Source organism: Ambystoma mexicanum, chromosome 10, assembly GCF_040938575.1.
Source record: "Ambystoma mexicanum isolate Mex_15411 chromosome 10, UKY_AmexF1_1, whole genome shotgun sequence".
Classification (NCBI taxonomy): Eukaryota; Metazoa; Chordata; class Amphibia; order Caudata; family Ambystomatidae; genus Ambystoma; species Ambystoma mexicanum.
The window spans coordinates 762,947,989-762,969,775 of NC_090932.1; the positions used below are offsets into that span (position 1 = coordinate 762,947,989).

At 47.0% G+C, this 21,787-nt stretch overlaps 1 protein-coding gene across 2 annotated transcripts in view; it reads right to left on the reverse strand.

Moving 5' to 3' along the window:
* Window positions 1-21,787, reverse strand: part of DHX36 (DEAH-box helicase 36) — a 1,119,030-nt gene that overhangs the window by 1,011,149 nt on the left and 86,094 nt on the right. For both annotated transcript variants that reach the window (XM_069618410.1, XM_069618409.1), the window contains exons 3-4: window positions 20,112-20,277; window positions 12,913-12,951 (exon numbers count right to left, since the gene is read on the reverse strand). In XM_069618410.1, coding sequence (XP_069474511.1) covers window positions 12,913-12,951; window positions 20,112-20,277 — 205 coding nt within the window. The remainder of the gene's footprint in view (window positions 1-12,912; window positions 12,952-20,111; window positions 20,278-21,787) is intronic.

Genomic DNA, 21,787 nt, shown 5'->3' on the forward strand with positions numbered 1-21,787 from the left:
GCATTGACTAAGGCTGCTTTAAAGTTAGCGATATTAAGGTTAGAGAGGTGAGCATGTGGTTTGTCTTGTCTTATTTTACGGTTTGTTTTGGCCGTGTTTTTTATACGGACACCGGTATTGGTGTTGGTAGGGCAGGTCGAGGATTTGTCCATGCTTATTTTTATGGTAGTTTTCAGATTGGGCGCTATGGTAAAACTTTTCTTATTGGAGTTAAGATTGTTATGCAGGATATTTGCCATATTATGGTAAGCAATTTTAAGGGACAAAGGTTCATGAAGTCTAGAGAGTCTTGCACAGAGTCTTTTGTACCCGATTGTGGTAGAGCAAGGTATATCTGTTTTGCTCAGTTCAAAGTGAAATTGTGAGGGACAGGGTGATGAGAGTTTAAGGTCCTAAGCAGTTGTATTATCTAGATTAGTAGGTGTGGAGTCTACATTTAGTTTTGGTAGGAGTCTAATTGGTTTGATAGTAGACGTTTGGCAATTTAGCTTAAGCTGAGGAAGAAATCTAGTAAGGTTGGGCTCCATGGGCGGATAGATATTATTTGCTGAGATTATAGCCTGTGGGTAGGCGCGTTTAGAGCCTGTTCTAGCAGTTTGTAAACTAAAAGCTGTAAGGGCACATACTAGTTTTGTAAGTAGGATGATGGTGTCGTACATGTTATTAGGAGGGCCTCGGTTTTAGGCTGAAGCGTGGTAGGTAGGCAAGAAAAAACCGTTGAACTCCAGCATTCAATGCAATGACTTAAGGGGCAAAGGGAAGTAACTAGGCTAGAGTAGCAGGTGGAAAAAATTGTTAGGCTAAAGCAGTTCAATGCAATAACCCAGAGGGCAAAAAGCAACAACTATGCTAAGATACAGTTCTGTGGCCCAGAGGGCATAAAGCAACATCTAGGCTGATATGCAATACAGTGGCTCGAGGGGCATGGAACATCAAATTAGGCCAAGCTACAGTACATTGGGCCAGAGGGCAAAAAGCAACAACTAGGCTGATATGCAATACAGTGGCTCGAGGGGCATGGAACAGCAAATTAGGCTAAGGTACAGTACAGTGGGCCAGAGGGCATCGGGCAACAATTAGGATAGCACAACAGGTATAGTGCAACAGATTTGCTGAGGCACGCACTACAGAGAGCATAAGATAATTAAAATAGGTAGCTGGACTATATAGCACAGTGGAGCAGTATGCTGTTATCAATCAACATTTGAGCTGGGGCAGTACAGTACACCTCACCAAGTGTAATACTTGCAAACATTTTAATAACGAAATAGAAAAGATGAACTGATCTGTTCCCAGTCTCCACCCGCCACATCTCTTGAACCTTAATAATGTATTGCGTGGGGTCCTCATCGTCCCCCATGCAAAATAATAATAATATTGGAAGGGAGTTAAAACCATTGTCTTTGGCTGATCCACTTCTGGGCACTTTACTGTCCGATGCCCACTATCTGCTTTCTCTTCTTTGCGCCCTGATGCCTGTGGGCTTTGGGCACACTATAAGGGCAAATAATAATGGTATACTACATGATAGACTGCAGGTCTGGAGTGTCTGGGTACTTGCGCCTCAGCGCGTCCCACACCTGCGGCCTGATACTGATAAAAGGTGCGCCGTTGTGCGAGTCATCGTCTAGGTTTACTCCCGGATATCCTGCTTTGACCCACACGTCTCCACCTTGGTGCCTCACTATTGCGACAAGCAAACTTTTCATATCCCCCACAGCCAAGGGAATCCCTGCTGTCTGTTTTTGGAAGGCATAGATCAATGTTTCGACCCCGGAAGTAAGGGGCGGGAGCAGTTTAATCAAATTAGTCTTGTCCATCTTTGCCGAGGGCACATAGTGTGATCTGCCTAGGCCTTTGTGCAACAATGGCATCTGGGCACCTTTACTCTTCCTTCTTTACGTCCGACACTTCCCTTTTTCCTTGCAACCACCATGGGGCCAAACATATTCCGTAACAGTGGTCCCATAAACTTCTGAAACCGTGGTGTGACCTACAGTATTTGCCCAGCCTATTCATCCTCAAACTCATCCACAGTATCGCATTCATTTTTCCTTAACTCTCGGTCTGCAACCCTGTCAGACCTTACTGTCCCATATACTGTGCTCCCTGCTCGCTCGTCACCACCCCCTCCTTTTCAATGTGTACATCTTTTATTGCCCTACTGCCTAGTTTGAACAAAGTATCTCCTGCCCTCCATTCATCTAACCGATTCCCCTTCTTTGCTGCCCATTCCTGCGTTGTCCTTAATTGAGACAATTCTACACGCATAGCCGCCAATGCTTCTTCTAATTCCTTCTGGACCTTACGGTTTTGGGGTGGGAGCGCACTCTGTATTGGTATGTAGGGAGGGGGGTGCAGTAGCCGGGATGGGCACATATGTCGGATTTGTGTATCCTGGTGCTGGGTGAGTGGGTAAAGCCCTGAATGTGTGTGCGCAGCTTTGTTCTCCTGTGTGGTCCCAGGCATTACATTTAGGACCACTCCCTTTGTGGTTGAAGCCCCCCCCTCCTCACGGTCCTCCACACCCCCTTATATTCCACAGATTCTAGTATCTTGTTTCTCTTCGGACGCAGTTTACCCTTATATTTAGCATCAAAGTATGTGCTTATGTGATCCAATATGCCACTATTGTGGGTGCCCTGCTCTGTGCAGGAGCGGGGCGTTCCCCCACCCCATCTTGTGTCTCTACCACCCATTGTTTGTGATTCGTCTCAATTGTGTGCCTGTACAATGGTAATGCATTATACATTTACTACAAAGGAGTCCCCCCCCCCCCCCATCCCATTTTGGCAATTTGTATGCCCAGAATCCTAATCTTTACAATTATGCAATGCACACACTTTTATCACAAAGGTCACTAGCAGTGCACTGACCCCGTAGCCCACTGTGAACACTTAGCGCCTCCCCATTTTCCACACGCGCGCGCGCGCACATACACACACACACACACACACACACACACACACGACCGCACTGCACACTCTCAAAACTACTTAACACTGGCCCACATTTGGCCTCCATCTTTTGCACAAAAATCGTAATACATTAAAACAACTAGGTAAAAAAACAAGCTAAAACAACAACCACTACTTCCACCGAGCCCTCTAATTATACAAGCTCTTACTTTGCCTTTTTATCACAAAACGGACGGCGCCATCATCTTCCCTCACTCGGAAAGGCTCCCTACACTCCAGTTTTTCCTCCATAAAATCCCCTTAAATTACCCAAAAATTATAAAAACTAAATCTCGCCATGTGGCCTTACCACACTCCTCTTTCGCTCATACATACCACACTCCCCCACACACTACCCCTCGTTATCCCTCGCAAGGGGTGTACTCACATCTGCGTGTTCACCCGAGCTCCACCTTCACGGGGTCCCAATAACCGTCTGCACTCCCCCAGAGCCATGCCTGCTCCAAGGAGCAGACAGGAATTCTGTAAAAATGGCTCCTGCACACCTCTGCGGTTTATGCACTTGGGACTGGTCGCTGTAGGTGGGTACGTCCTCTTCAGAGTTCAGAGAAGCAGCCTGAAAGCCTTAATTGTCGCGCAGGTCGCTGTGATCACATCACATTCATCAAATGTAGGAAGGCCCCTAGAAGCTGACACCAGAAAAAATACAACCCACCAGGGAAAAAGGCCAAATACACCTCTTGCAAGGATAACATGGTTCATTTCCACACAAAAATGGAAGCACCAACAAAGAACTCTGCTGCCGTGGAACGATGTGCCAAACTCTGCATGACCAGCACATTAAAAAGGTACACAGCATCATCAGTGACATCATTACATACAGTAGAAACCTGCGTGGCTGTTTGGTGAGACCCAACACATAAGTCACCTGCTCCATAGGGGATGCCAGGCTATTGGTCCAATGTCTGTCCGTCTTCTTCCACGTGGGTCACAAGGTGGGCAATTGGCAATTATTTGCAAAATAAACAACACATCTATTTATGTAGCAGTGCACCTGGTACGAGCAGACCCCCCCCGGGGGAAAGCCAAGGTCATACTAACTCACACTTCACTCGCTCCCCAGACAGGCCAGCACCTCTCCATGGGCTTCCCATCCTTGTTCTGAGTTATGTCAGCCCTACCTGCACCTCGCAGCACAAATCAGGTGACCTAGAAGTGACGGCAGGTAGGCCCTGCTTTCTGATCTTTTTGATCGATCGGGGGTCCAAAAGGTTTATGATCAGGGGTCTGGGGCTGGCTGGTACATTGGAATTCAGAGGTCCTAAAGCAGGAGGTATGTGGGTGCTATAACTTAGAATTGGGACTGGTGGGGGTCGGAGGCCTGTGCTCTCCGGCTCATGGGATTGTATCACACAAAGATGCTCAACCCTCCTCCCATGGCCTTCTAGGACACATATTTCCCAGGGCGTGAAGTTTGGCAACATTGTAGGACAATGAACGGTTTATGGATATCTGTTGCCCTGATCTTTCTCACCAGTGCCCGGGATAGAACCTATTCCTTGCTAGTGTTCGTGGCCTACGCCTGGGATGCTGCCTGCCGCGCTGCATTTAAGTCTTGTGCTACAGTATGGCTGCAAATATATATGGTGGCTGCTATGCCCACATGTGCACTGCATCTATGAAGCATGCAATAATGTAATTGTGTAGACGTTCCTAAGGGCGCCCCTTACCCCCTGGTTTCTTCTAGAACCTGTGACGGCCTTTGCCTTATTCTAAAGCACTTGGGGGTGTGGGAAGATCATGTCCCCTTCCCAACACTTGCCCACAAAAAATAAAATCTGAACAGGTTCAAAAACAAACCAAAAAGATTGGGGTTCCATAGAAACTATGGAGTGAAAATTGCCAAAAGAGAAGTCTTTTGTTACAGCATGTGCCACAAAGTGTGCCTGGGGTCACAAAACCTATGGAGCAAAGATCATAGAGAAAACACTAAGACAATTTACAGAGACTGCCAGTCAACCCATGGGTGTTGAAAGATGCTGGAGACCCCACCGAAGATGGGAGGAGAAGCCTTTCCTCCCTACAAGACCTGGCATTGTGCTCAACAGTATCTCTCTGATCCCTCTGAATAAAAGAGAAAGTCCTCTCCAAGATTTTGTGCCTCAGTCCCCCGGTACGTAAAGGTGGCACACTAATAACATCATGCAATTCATGTCAGATCCCTCCTGCTTCAAAGGGCTGCAATAATATCCAGGATTGCATAGTTTAATGGTGCTTAATTTATCAACCATCAGAAAGCTGAAGGGCCGAGTTAGCCACGCAGGGGACCCAACTTGCGATGTGCAAACTTGGCCCCATGTCAGAGGCGAGAACTTGAGATGTGAGCTATCCTTCCCAAGTTCCACCCTAGACTAAGAAGCTGTAGCCACAACCACCACTCGCAACTTTTCTACCATTTTGCAAACCATTGGAATGGATGGGGTCATGGTTCAACGGTTTTGACCATTGGCCCGGCTTACCATATAGCTTCCTTCAGACCCTCTGTATTGACCCATTATGACCAGTGAGTGGAGCTTCAGGAGTTTCCCCCAGTTATAGATCATACACAGTCTGCAGGGTCCATCCAGTTATTTGCCCCTGCTTTATGGATTAACAGTTCCTCAGCTGATCCAAACTGTCAACTTTTGAGTCCCCAACAAGCCCTTCAATTTAGGAAGACTGTCCAGCAAAACCTCCCTTTGGCAAGGTGTGAAGGAAAAAAAAGAAGTAATTTAATTTGTAGAGCCAATGCGAGACACCTCCGAAACAGATGCTCTGAACACAGAAGAGAGGTCATTAAAACCATGAAAGAAAATGAGTTACACGCCACATAGAAGTTACAAGCAGTGTTCTGGGCCCAAATACGCCAGAGTGTAGGGTGTCCGACCCCACCAGATTTCATAATCTGCACTTAAAATGCCAGCAAAACAAGAGGCATAGGAGATGCTTAGGGGCAAGCCAGGTCAAGATACTGTAAAGAGAATCAAAAAAAGTTTGAGGAATGAGCACATTTTGCTTCTGTGCAAAACCTGTCCAACCTAGCTCTAGGAGAAAATGACTTGAGGGCAAAGCCAAACAGATATGCCTCTGCACATGCAACCCAGCTTCTGTATGAAAATTAAGGAGGTTTTTACTATGCATAACTTCTCCAATTCTGTCCCAGAAGGGAAGACGTTCTGTAAGTATGTACAAAGGGGCCTGGGAAGTATTGCATTATTATGCTTTCAGAGGTGTCTTGCATGACAAGGTCTGTGGGGAAGAAATTAATCTCAACAATAGGGAACAACATTGAAAGTCCTACGGTAAAACACTGCATCCATGAAATTAACTCTTTGTAAATTGATAGAAGTCTAAAAGTGAGAATGATATACATCCGTCGCCTTATGAAGACATACTTGATATGTTTAATATGTTAAACAGCAGAGAGATCCTGGGTCTGGGGTGCTGAAAAACTTTGTATAATACAGTCAGTTAGCTATGCAGATGAACAAGTTACTTACCAACTGTAACGTTCTTTCGACTGGATATTCCTCCCACATATTCCTCATCTTGTGATAATTTGTATCGCCAGCTTAGCTGCATCAGAAATTTTTTTTTTTTGGCAGAGGGCGCTGTGCTCGTGGCGTCGAATGTCCCTCGACGGGCTCCGTACCGTGTCGGCTTCGCCACTGGTATAAATGGCTCGAGCCCCGCTCATTGACTTCAGTTCTGTTTTTTCGAGGAAATACTTGTGGAACATCTAGGCGTGTGCTGTGACTGATAGGCCCATCGTGAGAGGAAATTGCAAGAAAGTATAAACTATACTGTGGGGTAGGTTGGGAGGGTCGATGAGGAATACATGTGAGGAACATCCAGTCTAAAGAACGTTACAGTTGGTAAGTAACTTGTTCTTCGAATGGATTGTGTCCTCCCATGTATTCCTCATCTCGTGATAGACTCCCATAGCAGTGATCAATCTGGAGGCGGGAGTACTAGTTTTTGTTTTCATGTACAGAGTGAAGTACTGCTCTGGCAAATAAACCCTCATTTGAGGAAGAGGTATCCAAACAGTAATGTTTGGTAAAAGTATGTATTGATGCCCATGTTGCAGCTGAGCAAATATCTTTTGCCGGGACTCCCCTCTTCAAAGTCGCAGAAGTGGCCATTCCCCCTGTGGAGTGAGCACGTAGCCCATCCGGAGGGTCTATCCCCGCTAATCTGTAGCATTTCAATATAGCTAGAATAATCCAGCGGGATATGGTTTGTTTGGTCACCGCTAAACCCAATTTACGACCTGCGTATCCCACAAAAAGTTGGTCGTCTTGGCGTAATTTTGCCATTCTTGAAATGTAAAAGCGGATAGCCCTTTTAGGGTCTAGCCTATGTAATCTCTCCTCTTCTTCCCCAAATGAGGAGGAGGATAAAATGTCGGTAAAACAATTTTCTGCGACAAATGGAAGTCGGAAACTACTTTCCGTAAGAAAGATGGTTTAACTTTCAGAATTACTTTGTCCTGTAATGTGTAAGTGGTATATGGAGGTTTACATGAGAGAGCCTGTAGTGCACTAACCCTGCGGGCTGATGTTAATGCCACTAGAAGGACAGTTTTTAGTGTCAGAAGCCTCAACAGGCATGAGTGCAGAGGCTCAAATGGTATACATGTCAAGAATTTAAGAACTAAATTCAAATCCCAAGTTGGAACATGGAATGGTATTGGTCGATATACATTTTTAAGTCCTTTAAGGAATTGTATTATTAATGGTATTTTAAAATAAGAAACCTCTTCCGAGGTGCACTTAAAAATGGAAAGCGCAGCCAGGTATCCTTTGATTGTTCCGATATGGAGCCCCAGATTGGCTAGATGTAACAGGAAAGAAAGCACCACTGGTGTGCCACATTGAAAAGGGTCCACATCTCTATCTTTGCACCAGTTACTGAATTTATTCCAACGACACCGGTACAAAGATTTTGTTGCTGGCCTCCTGGCTGAAAGCAAAATCTCCATTACGTCATCCGGAAGGTCCCAATCCTTGTATCTCAACCTCTCAGAAACCATGCGTGAAGGTTGAGCGTGTTGACCTCTGGATGGAGAACCCGACCTTCCTCTTGCGAGAGAAGATCCTCTCTTTGTGGAAGACGTACTGGATGGCAGATGGACAAGTCCAGAAGGTCCGGGTACCACGTTCTCCTGGCCCAATCCGGTGCAATTATAATCATGGTTTTCCTGAACTTTCTCAACCTCCTGATTACTTGAGGAATCACAGGGACTGGAGGAAACTCGTACAGCAGGGGAAAATCCCAATCCACTACGAACGCGTCTCCCAGAGCTCCTCTCGGAGGAAATTCCCTTGAGCAGTACTGATCGCACTTTCAGTTCACCGAGGTTGCGAACAGATCCACCTGAGGGGTTCCCCAAAGGGCGAAGATCTCCAGAAGGACTTCCTGCGCTAACTCCCACTCGTGGGAGACTGTGCTCCGCCTGCTAAGAGCGTCTGCTGCCGTGTTCTGCTCTCCGGCTAGGTGAACTGCTGATAGAGCGATTCCTTCTCGTATTGCCCAGAACTAGAGCGGAATTTGCCTCTCTGCATAGAGGTAGTGATCCTACGCCTCATTGCTTGTTGTCTTTCTCTGTATGGAGGGCAGAAAGGCCTTCAGCGCTGGCCTGATTGCCCTCAGCTCCAATAGGTTGATGTGTAGTTTGGACTCCGACGGAGACCAACGTCCGCTGATTGTCAGATCGTTGGTGTGAGCTCCCCACCCCGTGAGTGAGGCGTCCGTCACTACTGTTATCTGCGGCCATGGTTGCCAAAAAGATTCTTCCTTGAGGATGTTGTCGTTGCAAACCCACCATAGAAGATCCCGAGCAACTGCGCTCGGGACTTGCAGAAGAACCAACATATTCCCTGAGAACTGGGACCACCGAGTTCTGAGTGCCCACTGAAGGTATCTCATTCTCAACCTGGCCTCTGGTACTAGGAAAATGCAGGATGCCATGAGGCCGAGCAACCTCAGGAAATCGAAGGCCGGCAGATGCTGGGCTTTCTGGAATTTTGTTACTATCTGCTGGATGTGGAGAGCTCTCACCTCGGGCGGCGAGGCTTTGCCCGAGGAAGTGTCCAAGACTGCTCAGATAAACTGGAGTTTTTGGGATGGTATCATGTGGGACTTCTTGAAATTGAGTGAGAAGCCCAGGTTGTGGAGGAAGTGGCAGGTGATAGACAGGTGTTCCTGCGGTTGTTCTGGGGAACGTGCTCTGATTAGCCAGTCGTCCAGGTAGGGGTATACATGAATCCCTCCTCTCCTGAGACTCGCTGCCACAACTGCCATCAACTTGGTGAAAACCCTCGGAGCGGAGGTTGGCCCGAATGGCAGAACTCGAAACTGATAGTGAGAACCGCCAACTGCGAACCTCAGGTATTTTCTGTGCTTGGGATGGATCAGCACTTGAAAATAAGCATCCTGAAGATCCAATGATACCAACCAGTCTTTAAGTTGGAGAGCCTGAAGGATCTGAGAAAGGGTTAACATCTTGAACTTGTCCTTCCTGAGGAATTTTTTTAATTTTCTCAAGTCCAAGATGGGTCTCAATCCTCCATTCTTTTTGGAGATGAGAAAGTATGGGGGGGGGGGAAAGAGTACCAGCTTTTGTTCCTCTCCGCTACAGGTACATGTTCTATTGCACCTTTCTCTAGCAGGGTTATAACTTCCTGCCAAAGGAGCGGGTCTGGAATCTTGGTCGAGCTGGCTCCCGGTGGATGATCGTGAGCTCTTTTTAGGAAGGGAAGGCAGTAACCCTGAGCTACTGTTTCCAGTGCCTAAGCATCTGAAGTAATGCCCCGCCATTCTTTCAGATGCTGAGAGATCCTGCCTCCCACTGGTGTTTTGTAAGGTAAGACCTCAGAGATTTGGAGGCGGCTGCAGGAGCGGCTGAGGGCATAGATGTCGTTCTTGAAGATGGCTTTGTCTTTCCTTGTCCACCACGAGTGACATTTCTTCTGCCCCTTTGAAAGTCCTGCCCTCTTCCTCTACTAACAGAGGAGTAATATCGAAAAAGGACGAAACCTCCAGGAAGATGTGCGCGAATAGGCTGTCGCATAGAGGCACTAAGGGACTTTGCTGCCGCTTTCGAGGTCTGTAGTTTTTCCTAGGCTCTCATCAGCTTTACTACCAAACAGCCTCGAGCCATCAAAGGGCATGTTGAGAAGCCTGGTCTGCACATCCGGTGCGAACCCCGACTTCCTCAACCACGCAAATCTGCGCAATACTGTGCTTGAAGCCATGGATCTACTGATACTATCAGCAGTATCCAGTACAGACTGGAGACATTCCCCCATTGCCTCCTTACCGTCATTGACTATATTCAGGAAGCCTTCCCTTTCCTCGCCTTCCGGAATATGTTCAGCCGCCGCCGAAATACATTCCCACAGGGTATGTGTGAACCTGGCCAGGGTACAGGTTACATTGGTAGATTTTAAGGCCATGCGACCCGAAGTAAAAACCTTACAAGCCCAGGCATCAACCTTTTTATCCTCCCTGTCCGGAGGTATGGTTGGGTATGCTGTCTGCCTGGATGTATTAGCTGCCTGAATAACGAAGCTTTCTGGAGTAGGGTGTCTACTCAGGTATTCTGGATCAGAAGATGAAGTTCTCTACTTTTTTGGTAGATTGTTGTCTATTGCAGCAATGCTATCTGGTTTCTCCCAGTTTCTCTCCACTGTTCTTTGTAATGCCCTATGAAAGGGAAGAATTGGATCTTTCCGAGGGCCTCTGACTATAATATCCGTCATGTCACCCTGTTCAAACGTAGGGGAAGCTCCTCCCCAACCCATTTACTCAATCACCCTATTCATCAGATTTCTGTACCCCGAGTCCGCATGATCTGCCGGATCAGGTGCAGCAAACTCCAATTCAGGTGATGTGTCCACACCCCTGGAAGAATGTAGAGTTTCAGACAGGTCTCTCATTTTAGTCTGAGGATCTACCAGTTCCTCTGGAACTTGTCTAGTTCCATATTTTACTCCATATGGAGTGATTTCCTCTTCATCTGAACAAGATTCCTCAACAATGGAAGACATGGACTTAAAAAAGTCAGATCTTGGTAAAGGTGTAAACCTTCTTTCTTCCTCCTCATGAATTGTCGATGGAATCAGAGTTTTCTTCGAGGTGGCCTTCGAAGGAGTCGAAGGAATCTTCGACACACTCGAGGAAGTCTTCGACAGAGGCGTCGAAGAAGAAGTAGGCTCCGATTGCATCGACGAAGTTGCACCCGACTTCGATAATTTTAATTTTTATGAGGGATCGGCGAGATACTCGATCCTCGAGGGTCTCTTGACGATTTGTCGACTCGAGACTTATGGGTACTACCCGATTTGGCCGCTGTAGTTCCCGACTTCCCTGCGTCGTCCAAAGGAGCAACCGGGGTCTGACTTTTCTGCGGTTTCTTCGAGGGGGTCTAGGCCGAGCTCTCGAAGACCTGCAACATTTTCTTCCTAAAAGCTCTCCCATTTAGATGGGGAATCTGATCTAGTCGGGCATCGAACCAATTCAGTTGACGAATCGGACGATGACGAAGATCTATGTCTCCTCTTGTGCTTTTTTGAGGAAGACGCAGAAGATAGTCTCGACCTGCTATGAGATTGGGATCTCTTCGAGTGCCTTTTACGGCGTTCCGATTCTTTAGAGTCGGATGATTTTTTATATTTTTTTGACAAGGCTTTCGAAGAGCCCTTCGACGCCTCCTGCTCCACCGCCAACTTACTTTTCCTCTCACGGAGGGCCTTTTCAGTCATTGATTGACAAGAACCACAGTCTCCTGTTCGGTGGTCTGAGCCCAGACACTATAAACAGATCCGATGGGGATCGGTGATGGACATCTTCGATCCACAATCGTTACACTTCTTAAACCCCGTCTTGGGTGTCGAAGCGGTCGAAGAAGACAACATTTTTTTGATAGAAAATCCTGAAGCGCGCTTCCGAAGCAATCGGAAAAACAGAACTGAAGCCAACGGGCGCAGCTCGAGCCATTTATACCAGCGGTGACGTCGACACAGTACGGAGCCCGTCGAGGGACATTCAACACCACGACCTCGAGCACAGCGCCCTCTGCCGAAATCTTTTTCACGATGCAGCGAAGCTGGCAAAACGAATCATCACAAGATGAGGAATACATGGGAGGACACAATCCATTCGAAAAGTGCTTTTCCTAGCTGACTTAATTATTGTGCTCCTTAGGAAGAGATGGAATTGTAACCAATTTTTATGTGATATTTTCTCATTTTACAATATCTAGAGTTAAACAATATGTCCATGCCTTAACAGGATAACACTTTCAATGTTTGCATGAAATAACTGAAGTGAATAAATACGTGTTGCTCAGAGAAAACTTGCATACTCTTAGCATCTGCTTGAGCCTTGACCTGGGAAAGAAACCTTCGATAAAAATGATTGTTCTACTGTGTGCTAAAGCAGAATGTTGTGACTTTTTTTTCGCCCCCTCATTATTTAAGTTGTTTTGATTATCTGCCTGCATACACCAACTACCACCAATCCATATGGCCCAGGCACACAGAGAATTAAGATGATCTAGTGATGTTGAACATGTTTAAATCGCCCTTGTATATTAGAGTATAGAAGCCAGACTAGAAATTGATGCTCTAGAAATACGAGTCATTCATGTGAACAGATTATATGCAGTCACCAATCCTCTTTGCCACCAGCCACTAGCATGTTGGATGCAAAAAATGTGCTATGATAGATTAAACCTGCAAGGTCGCAGGGGTAGGGTAGGAGATCTGGCAAAATAGGTCAGAGATACTGGAATCTCTACTATCGAATGAACAAAGAGCAAAAGAAAGTGTACATATAAACAGATAGGAACAACATATTGCTTCGATTAACTGAAACACCAAAGTGCAAGAGCGGTTACTTTTTGTTCAATGTAAAGTTACAGAAAAACAAATAACAGCACTGTCTTTACCTCTCTCATACCAAATGAAGGAAGCTTCTCACGGAACCTCTGAAAGAAAATGCAAGGAGTGTCATTACAGTTGCTTGAGAAATAAGATAGGTAATCATACATACCACTTGTGAACCAAAGAGATTCAGGAAAGAACGGTCATTATGAACAGATGCAGTATATAAATCTTAGGCTTTAAACATTTCTAAAAGAAACATTAAGTATACCGATATCCTGGATACATTCAGACTATTGAATCATTCCAGGGCGACGGTTTATATGCTCATCAACTGGATCACTGAAATGCAAATATAGGCTTTCCCGTGCTTGTGTTTTACATTGGTTGGACAATTCCACAGATGTAGTTGTGAGCACAAAGCATTCAGTTTGTGCAATTGAAAAGCAAGCACTAGGTTCATATTTTTATTCAGTAGATATGTGACATTTAAGCTACCGGACCATTCAGAATAACAAAGTTACTCACCGTAGTGACTGCCTTGCTCCTAGTCCATAGTCCCCTTTCCTCCATACTTTTGGAACATTCCGTCCAGTGGGACGGCACCAGAGCACTTTTGTAAAAAAGCATCAAATTGAAAAATGTGTCCTTCCTCTCTTTTTAGGCGGGGTACCGCATGCGGCCGCAGCCCCGCCCTCCTTAGCTCTGCCTCGCACATCGCTCTTCAGTCCTTTTTTATCGCCAGGTCTGAGACCTTTAAGCAATAATAGAGGATACTTATTAGAAGGGACGGCGGGTGGGAGTATGGAGGAAAGGGGACTATGGACTAGGATAAAAAGGTAGTCACCACGGTGAGTAACTTTGTTATACTCCTACGTCCCGTCCCCTTCCCCCCATACTTTTGTGATATTAACAAGCACTCCTCACAGGAAAACGGGTGGATGGAATTCCCTTACTGAAAGAGGTTCTTAAGAACGGGCTGACCAAATTGAGTATCGGCTCTGGAGCTCAGGTCTAATCAGTAATGCTTACAAAAAGCTGATGGGGAAGCCCACGTGGCTGCTCCGGCAATGGTTTCCCAGGGAACATATTTCTGGAAGGTAACGACAGCTGCCTTGCCCCGCATAAGATGGGCATGAACTCCTTTTGGAGGCTTAAGGCCTTGAACAGTATATGCTCTGAAATACAGGAAGCAATCCATCAGGAGATAGTTGCATTCGAGGCCGGCTTTCGGATCTCCGAAGGTCACAAAAAGCTTGGAAGAGCTCCTAAGTTTAGATGTTCTGGCCAAATAAAACTTTAGAGCTCGTCACACATCCAAATTATGCAATACCCTCTCGGCATCTGAGGCCGGGTCTGGAAAGAAGATGGGTATGGAAATAGACTGGTTCAGAAGAAAATCGGATACCACCTATGGAAGGAAAGAAGGATTAGTCCGGAGGACAACCTTATCCTTATGAAAGGTGAGGAATGGATGTTCTACAGACAAGGCCTGAAGCTCGCTTACACGCCGTGCCGAAGTCACCGCAATCAGAAAAGCCATTTTCCACGAAAGGAACTTCAAGTCCACCGTAACCATGGGCTCAAAAGGTTTATGGCATAAGGCAGTGAGGACCACATTCCATTCCCACTTTGGATGCAGGTTGTGCACAGGTGAATAAAGTTGCAATAGACCTGCAAAATGTCTTTTAATGACAGGGTTTGTCAATGAAAAAGAGCAAGAGTCCGTGGATAGGTAAGCGGCGTAGCCGACAAATAAGTCCTACAAGACATGTATGCCTGAAGTTGCCAGATGAGAAACGAATGACAGGACCGTGTTGATGGTAGCTTCTCTGGGGTCCAGCTGCTTAGCTGAACACCAGTGACAGAAACAGAGCCACTTGCTCATATACTGAGACCGTGTTGAAGGTTTTCTAGCCGCCTGGATAATACGCATATTATCCACAGACAAGTTGAAACTTTCTAAGGATTTGAACTCAGGCACCAGGCCGCCAAGCTGAATGATTGTGGGGAGGGGTGCGACATCTGCTGATCGCTCTGATGAAGCAAGTCGGAAATCAGCGGAAACCTGATCGGTGAGCAGACTGACAGATGTTGACGCTCCAAAAACCAGAATCTAGCTGGCCACCAAGGGGCTATGAAAAGGAGACTGCAATTCGTCGTGTTCCTGAGCTTGCATAGCGCCCAGTGAATCAGAGGAAGAGGCGGGAAGGCGTAGGCCCTCATGTTGTGCCATGGAATCTCGAGTGCATCCCCCAGGGAAGAAGCTCTGAGCCCGTTCCTGGAAGCATAAAGAGGAAGTTTTCTGCTTGATGACGTCAAGAAGGTCCACTTCTGGAGTGCCCCATGGCGAAAAAGGTCAGAGAGGATCTCTGTATCCAGTTCTCACTCGTAGCTGACCACCGCTCGTCAGCTGAGAAAGTCTGCAGTCACATTCAGTTGGCCCGGAATGTGCACTGCCAGCAGCCAAAATCTGTGCTGAATGGCCCATTCCCAAATCTGAATGGCTAGATCTACAAGGGGAGGTGACCTGGTACCCCCCTGCTTGTTGATGTAAAACATGGATACCGCATTGCCTCTCCGGATGAGGACCACTTTGTCCGCAATCACTGGCTTGAAAGCTTTGAGCGCCAGGAAAATTGCCAGAAGCGCCAGATAATGTATGTGAAATTGTCTGTCCTGTGGCGACCATAGGTCGAAAACCTGAAGATGATCCAACGTCGCGCCCCTTCCAATGAGGAAGGAGTCAGTTGTAATGGTCGTTTGAGGGGAGGGCTCCTGAAAAGGAGCACCCACCGACAGATTGCTGGAAGATGACCACCATAGGAGATCTGTCATCATGCAGGGAGGAACCGGAATAATTTTGATGTCCAGGTCCACTGCCTGAAGCCAGGAGCTCCAAAGAGCCATCTGCGTGAGTCGCATCTTGAGACGAGCAAGGGGAAGAGCAAGCACGCACAAGGCCATGAGGCCTAGAAGCCTCTGGAACCACTAGGCCGACATGCTCTCTGACTGAATGAAAACCTGACACATGGTCAACAGATCCGCCATCCTGTCCACAGTCAGGTACACCCTGCAGTCGATCGTGTTCCAACAGAAACCCAGGAATATCAGGTACTGAGACATGGTCATGGAGGATTTCCATCAGTTCACTGACAGCCCAAGGCAGAACAGGAGCTGGAGGAGAGACTGGAGGTTGCTCGAGGCGTTCACTGAACAAGGACTGCGCAGAAGCCAGTCATCCAAATATGGATATACACAAATACCCTGTAGCCGAAGAAAAGCCGCAATGAGCGACATCTTCGTGAAGACACGCAGCACTGAGCTGAGACCAAAAGGGAGCACTTGGAATTGCAAGTGCTCCTCTACCAGGGAGAACCAAAGATATTTCGGATGCGGGCTCCAGATCAGGACATGCATACAAGCGTCCTGAAGGTACACAACGCTTAGCCAGTCGCCCTTCTGAAGAGAGGACTTTATTTGGCAGGGCGTGATCATCTTGAATTTCTCTTGCGAAGAGAAAGGTTGAACTGGGAAAGGTCTAGGATGGTGCGCAGGCCAGCCTGGTTGGGTTTGGGCACCGTGAAGAGACTAGAGTAAAAACCCTCCCATCGTTCCACTAGGGGAACGGGTTCCACCGCCTTGAGATCTAGAAGCTTCTGGACCTCGGCTCTGAAGGAGGGCGTACCAGACTGCTGAAAGGGTGGGATAGGATGGAGGGGCAAGTGGAAGCCCATCCGAGCGATGGGCAAAACCCACCGGTGTTCAGAGATGGTTTGCCACACTTTCAGATGAAACGAGATTCTTCAGTCTCGTGCGAGCGCCAAAAAATATCATTTTGCAGACTTCCTTGAAGAGGAGGATGAGGACCGAGAGAAAAATCAACGCTGTTGCTGTCTCCGACGGGAGCCATCTGTCGGGAGGGGGCTGGGGGAAAGGGGAGGGGGATCAGCTCTGCATGACCTGCAGTCCTGGAACCCTCTGAAGTCTGAGGACCACCGAGCCTGGGATCCAGATCTCTGAGCTTTGACTGGAGGCTTCACAAGCACCGACAGAGACTTGGAAGTTTGCGTGCTCACCTTAGTCTTTGTAAGCTCGTCATCCATTGAAGAATGAAACAACTCTGCCGTCAAAAGGCAGGTCCAGAACTTTATCTTGGACCTCCTTCGAAAACTTTGTTGCATGAAGCCAAGCTTGACATGAGGTGTCCACTGCCAACATGTGGCCTCGAGCTGAGGTGTCGACATGGTGCGCAGCAGCCTCCAGCATATCCTGCGCCAGTACCCTGGCGTCCGACGAACCACCTTTAAAGTCTTCCAGCCTGTCCCCAGGAATTAACTCCTGGAAGTCCCCCAAATCCCTCCACAGTTTCATATTCGCCACCGCCAAAAGGAGCTCTGCGTTAGCATGATGCAATTGCAGCACTGAGTTGACAAAAACCTTCTTGGCCAAGGAATCGAGCAACTTGTCTTCCTTGGCCAGAACTTGAGCCGCTGCAGCAGAGGTTGCAGAGGCCAGCTTAGATTGCAGAGTGGCAGCCGCAAACAACGTTGAGGAAGGTAACGGACTTGACGCCAAGGTTACTTCCTCGGAGGTGTGAAGCCTGTAATGGGCATCAATGCTTTTATTCATATGTAGCCCAGTGTGGGGTTTATCCCAGACTTTGTGGGCCTTGACCAGAACGTCCTTCTGAAGGAACAGGCTGGTGCGCTCCAGCAGAGACAAGGTGAGCGCCCCCGAAAGCACTCCTTCCTGCGGAGCGGGTGCCTCAGGTACTGGTATGTCAAGGAGTGACATGTCCAGAACCCGGTCATGGAAAGCTCTCAGAGCGGGGCTGGTCCTCACTATCCTGGTCTGCCTGAAGGTCGTCCAGAACATTCAGGATCCGCCGTTTGCAATGCGACCGGCGTGAAATTGATGTCTCGCTCTGCTGGTGTCTTATCAACCGGAGACAACAGAGGGCGGGGGGGGGGGAAGAGGTGGAGGTGGGCCGGGAGGTAGAGGTGGTACCGCTGCCGGGGCGACAGGTGCCATGGCTGGAACTGCCAGAGCAGGATGCAGCACCAGAGGGCAGATCTCCCTAAAAAGACCTTTAAAGTACTCCCTCATGGGATCAGTGTTTATAAGACTCTGAAACCTCCCAAAAAAGGCATCCTCTGCCGAAACATTGGGTACTGGAATGGGCAGAGGCCGCTCATGAGGGCCATACCCCCAAGAACATAGTGAGGAAGGCTGCCAAGAGGGCCCGGCAACAACAGGATCTACAAAGACAAGTGGGGCAGAAGAAAGAGGAAGCAAGACCGCATGCGGTAGTGGCATCCGAGCGCGCCAGTCATAGGAAGGGTGGAATGGATTCACACTTTCCCGTGGACAAGGTTGTCCACCAAAAAGAAGGATCCTAGCACCCGCCGTCGATAGCGTGGGTGTGAGGGAAGAATCCAAAACGGCCACCGTAGACCACGCGGGAAGGCCTGCCATTTTGTGAAAATCTGAGGAGAACTGCGTCACATGTGTGGATGAGGCAGGTAACTGCACAGACTGGTCAGGGGACTTGATCGAAACTTTAGTCTTGACACAAGGATCCTCGGCAGAGCCGGTACTATGGGGCCTGGGATGTTTACTGGACATCCTGTCATGACCCTTTGAATTAGCCTCCAAGAGAGGAACCTTGGCCAAGCCTGTAACAGAGGAGAAATGGTCAGCCACCCCTCCCTGTGCCCCCCTCAACAGAACCGGTATCACCGCGAGCGCGGGAATGCTGAGAAATCCACCTCACAGACAAGACATTAACAGGTTTCTCAGTTCTGTCGGTACACACCTTAGCCTTGATGAGAGGAACCTCGGAACGGAGTCCAGTCTGTATAGCTCCCCCGAGAGGGGCCTCGAACTGTGGTTCGGTACAGAAAGCCTCAATGGAGACCTCGGTGCACCCCGGTGTCAGTATGGGAAGCTCCAGACAAGGAGACCTCGGAACCAACTGCGGTACCCAAGGCTTCAGCACGACTGGGCTGGCTATTAGCACCCGATTGGTGACCCTCTGATCGTGAACCGGTGTAGGCAGGCCCTTCGCGGAAACCCTCGTAGAAAACCCCGGTACGCATACTAGGCCTGCGAGGCACCTCAGGGGAAACCCTGGGAGCAGAGTTTTTGAAGCCCCTCCCGGACCTTCAGGTCCCCGGGAAGGAGTGCCCCGGCTGGCGTGCCCTAAAAAGTAAAGAACTTACCGGGCGTCTCTTCTTTTCACTGATGAAGAGTTGAAAATGCGGTGGAGGAACTCGCTGGAAGATCTCAGTCCACCGACGAAGACCACGCTGAAGTGCACGGACCGAAAGGGAGTCGCAGTAGAAACACTAGTCCCACTGGTGATCTGGTCCCAAACACTCCAAGCAGAAAGAATGGGGATCCGCCCTAGCGAAACGACTTTCGCAAGAGGAACAAGAGACAAATCCCAAACGATCCGGCATAGACTGAGGACTACGCGACTGCAGAACTGGAGCAACGGGAAAGAAGAAAAATGTCGTCCCGGTGATGCAAATGCGTCCAGCCTCGACCGCGCAGAGAAAAGGACTGAAGAGCGATGCACGGACGGAGCCAAGGAGGGCCGGGTTACGCCCGCTTGCGGTACCCCACGTAAAAAAGAGAGGAAGGACATTTTTCAATTTTATGCTTTTTTACAAAAGTGCTCCGGTCCCGTCCCACTGGACGGAATGTCCCAAACGTATGGAGGAGAGGGGATTGACGTAGGAGTAACATAGCTACAAATAACAATTCTTAGCTGCCTCATCTTCTGACGCGTCATTGCCAGAGTACGTGTTGAGATTAAAAATCTACACGATGACAAATATATCAGGGCATTTGAGATTAAGCAAAAATCCAGCCATGTGCTAGTGGTTTACAGTTACGTACCACAATTCATAAATACAACTTTTAGTGGATATAGGCCATGCAATGTGTGTGCAATCATGAGGATGTTTAAAGAACAGAAAACCCCAATGCATGACGTTTAGTTTAATTTAGAAGGCGTGGTACATATTCTTGCCAATGTGTAAACCCTAGCCAATGCACAAGAAACGGTCTGGCTAGCAAGAGGTAAAAAACACAGTGCAGACCAGCACCTTAACAATGCAGTCACTCGCTCATAAAATACTATACACATCGTGTTATTCCATCTCCATCTCATGTCCAGCGGCACATACCCCTACATGAATAGATTTTGCCATATAGCGTTAATGTGGTAAACATTAAGAGTTTCTCCACTCCATACCTGCATTTCAAGATATCTTGAGGTAGTTCTCTTTTTGTGTAGATCTGCTATTAGTTGCTGGTTTAAGTCCAAATCAGGTTCATTTCTTTGCAAAACATACTCCAAGTCTTGGGTCAGGATTGTTGGTTCAGACGTTGCAGTCTTGTTAGGCCGAATCAGACTGTTCCTGAAATGCATAATTTAAGGTAATGGTTTCAATTTAAGGTAATTAGTTTAAAAAAAAAGAAAAAAAAAACTTCCAGCTACACATGTCGTCACCCTAGTCAACCAATTCTTCATAGTCACAACAAAGACTAAGGTAACTCTTGCTCTGGAGTTCTAGGGCAGCTCTAGGGTTTGAGAGGATCATCACAGCCTGCAAAATGATCTTTAAGTTGTCAATAATGCATTGCAGACCAACGGCTGGGCAAAAGAAAAAACAGGTTGAAAAATTAATGCAATTCCTTTTGAAGTTGTTTAAATAGCTGCAGATATGGAGACTTTGACTTATAAGAACCCAGCTTTATCCTCTTCGCCCTACAGACATCTAAGTGCTATAGTGTTTTATCATGAAAATAAACATGGAAAAAATACTAGGTACAACTTTATTTTGTGCACATCAAGCGTGGATGAATATAGATAAGACGACTAAGAAAACATGAATAATCACAGACGGAAATGGTGCAAAAATAAATACCATAAAACCTGGACACTTGGTCATAATAGACAATATGAAAACAGTAGCGACTTATAGGAAAGTCATAATGAAAATTACAGGTTACTTCCCATAGTTATGTCTTTCGATATAAAGCCCTTAACGCCATCCTTTCAGGAGGCTTAAGCAATGTCAAGGCTGCAGGGCAGTAGACTGTTCCATTCCTTGAATGGCAAAAACAGAAATAAACGTGCATTTGCATAGGAATTTGGCTACCAACTGCGGACACAAATGCAACAATAATTCAGTCTCCTTTTATGCCCAGATAATGCCTTCATTTTAATGCAGGGACATTGATTTACAAAAATGCCCGGGGTAGCGGAAGTGACATCACAAGAAGGGATGTCACTTGACCTTTTTTTTAAAAAAATGTATTTGTTGTTATTCGATACAAATTATCTTTACAACAATTCTTAATATTACTTCATGAGTTTACAATCTTTTAAAAACAACATAATACCATAAAAACAACAGAACAATAATAAAATTAGGTCCCATAACCGTGATGTTTTGCTGGAAAGGGAAGAAAAAAGAAAACCATATTCACAGTCTAAAACAGAACAATTACATATCGTCACATTAATTCTACCTCCAAGCGAATGTGGACTATGTGACTAAGTTAGGATCAATAATTTCCCCACTCGGGATAAACATAATTTTTAGTACTTTCATTCATCTGTTGAGTGCACTAGGGCCTCATTAACCGATATATCTGAAGGATCATCCGCCAATCCATTTAAGCCGAAGTTCTTATACTTTAAGTTCCTTTCAATTACATACAACAATTGTGTTAGGTCGATGATCAAGGACATTCTATAGCCCCACATACATTGTATCCAAAGCATTTCACATTGGTAAGCTGTTATTTAATTTTGATGTTTCAGCAAGTTAATTTGCCGTGCTTTTGTGAAGAAGACGCAGTACATAAGATGTTTCAAAGTTTCTTTTTGATAATTTTTTACAAAATCTGCATCCTTCCTCT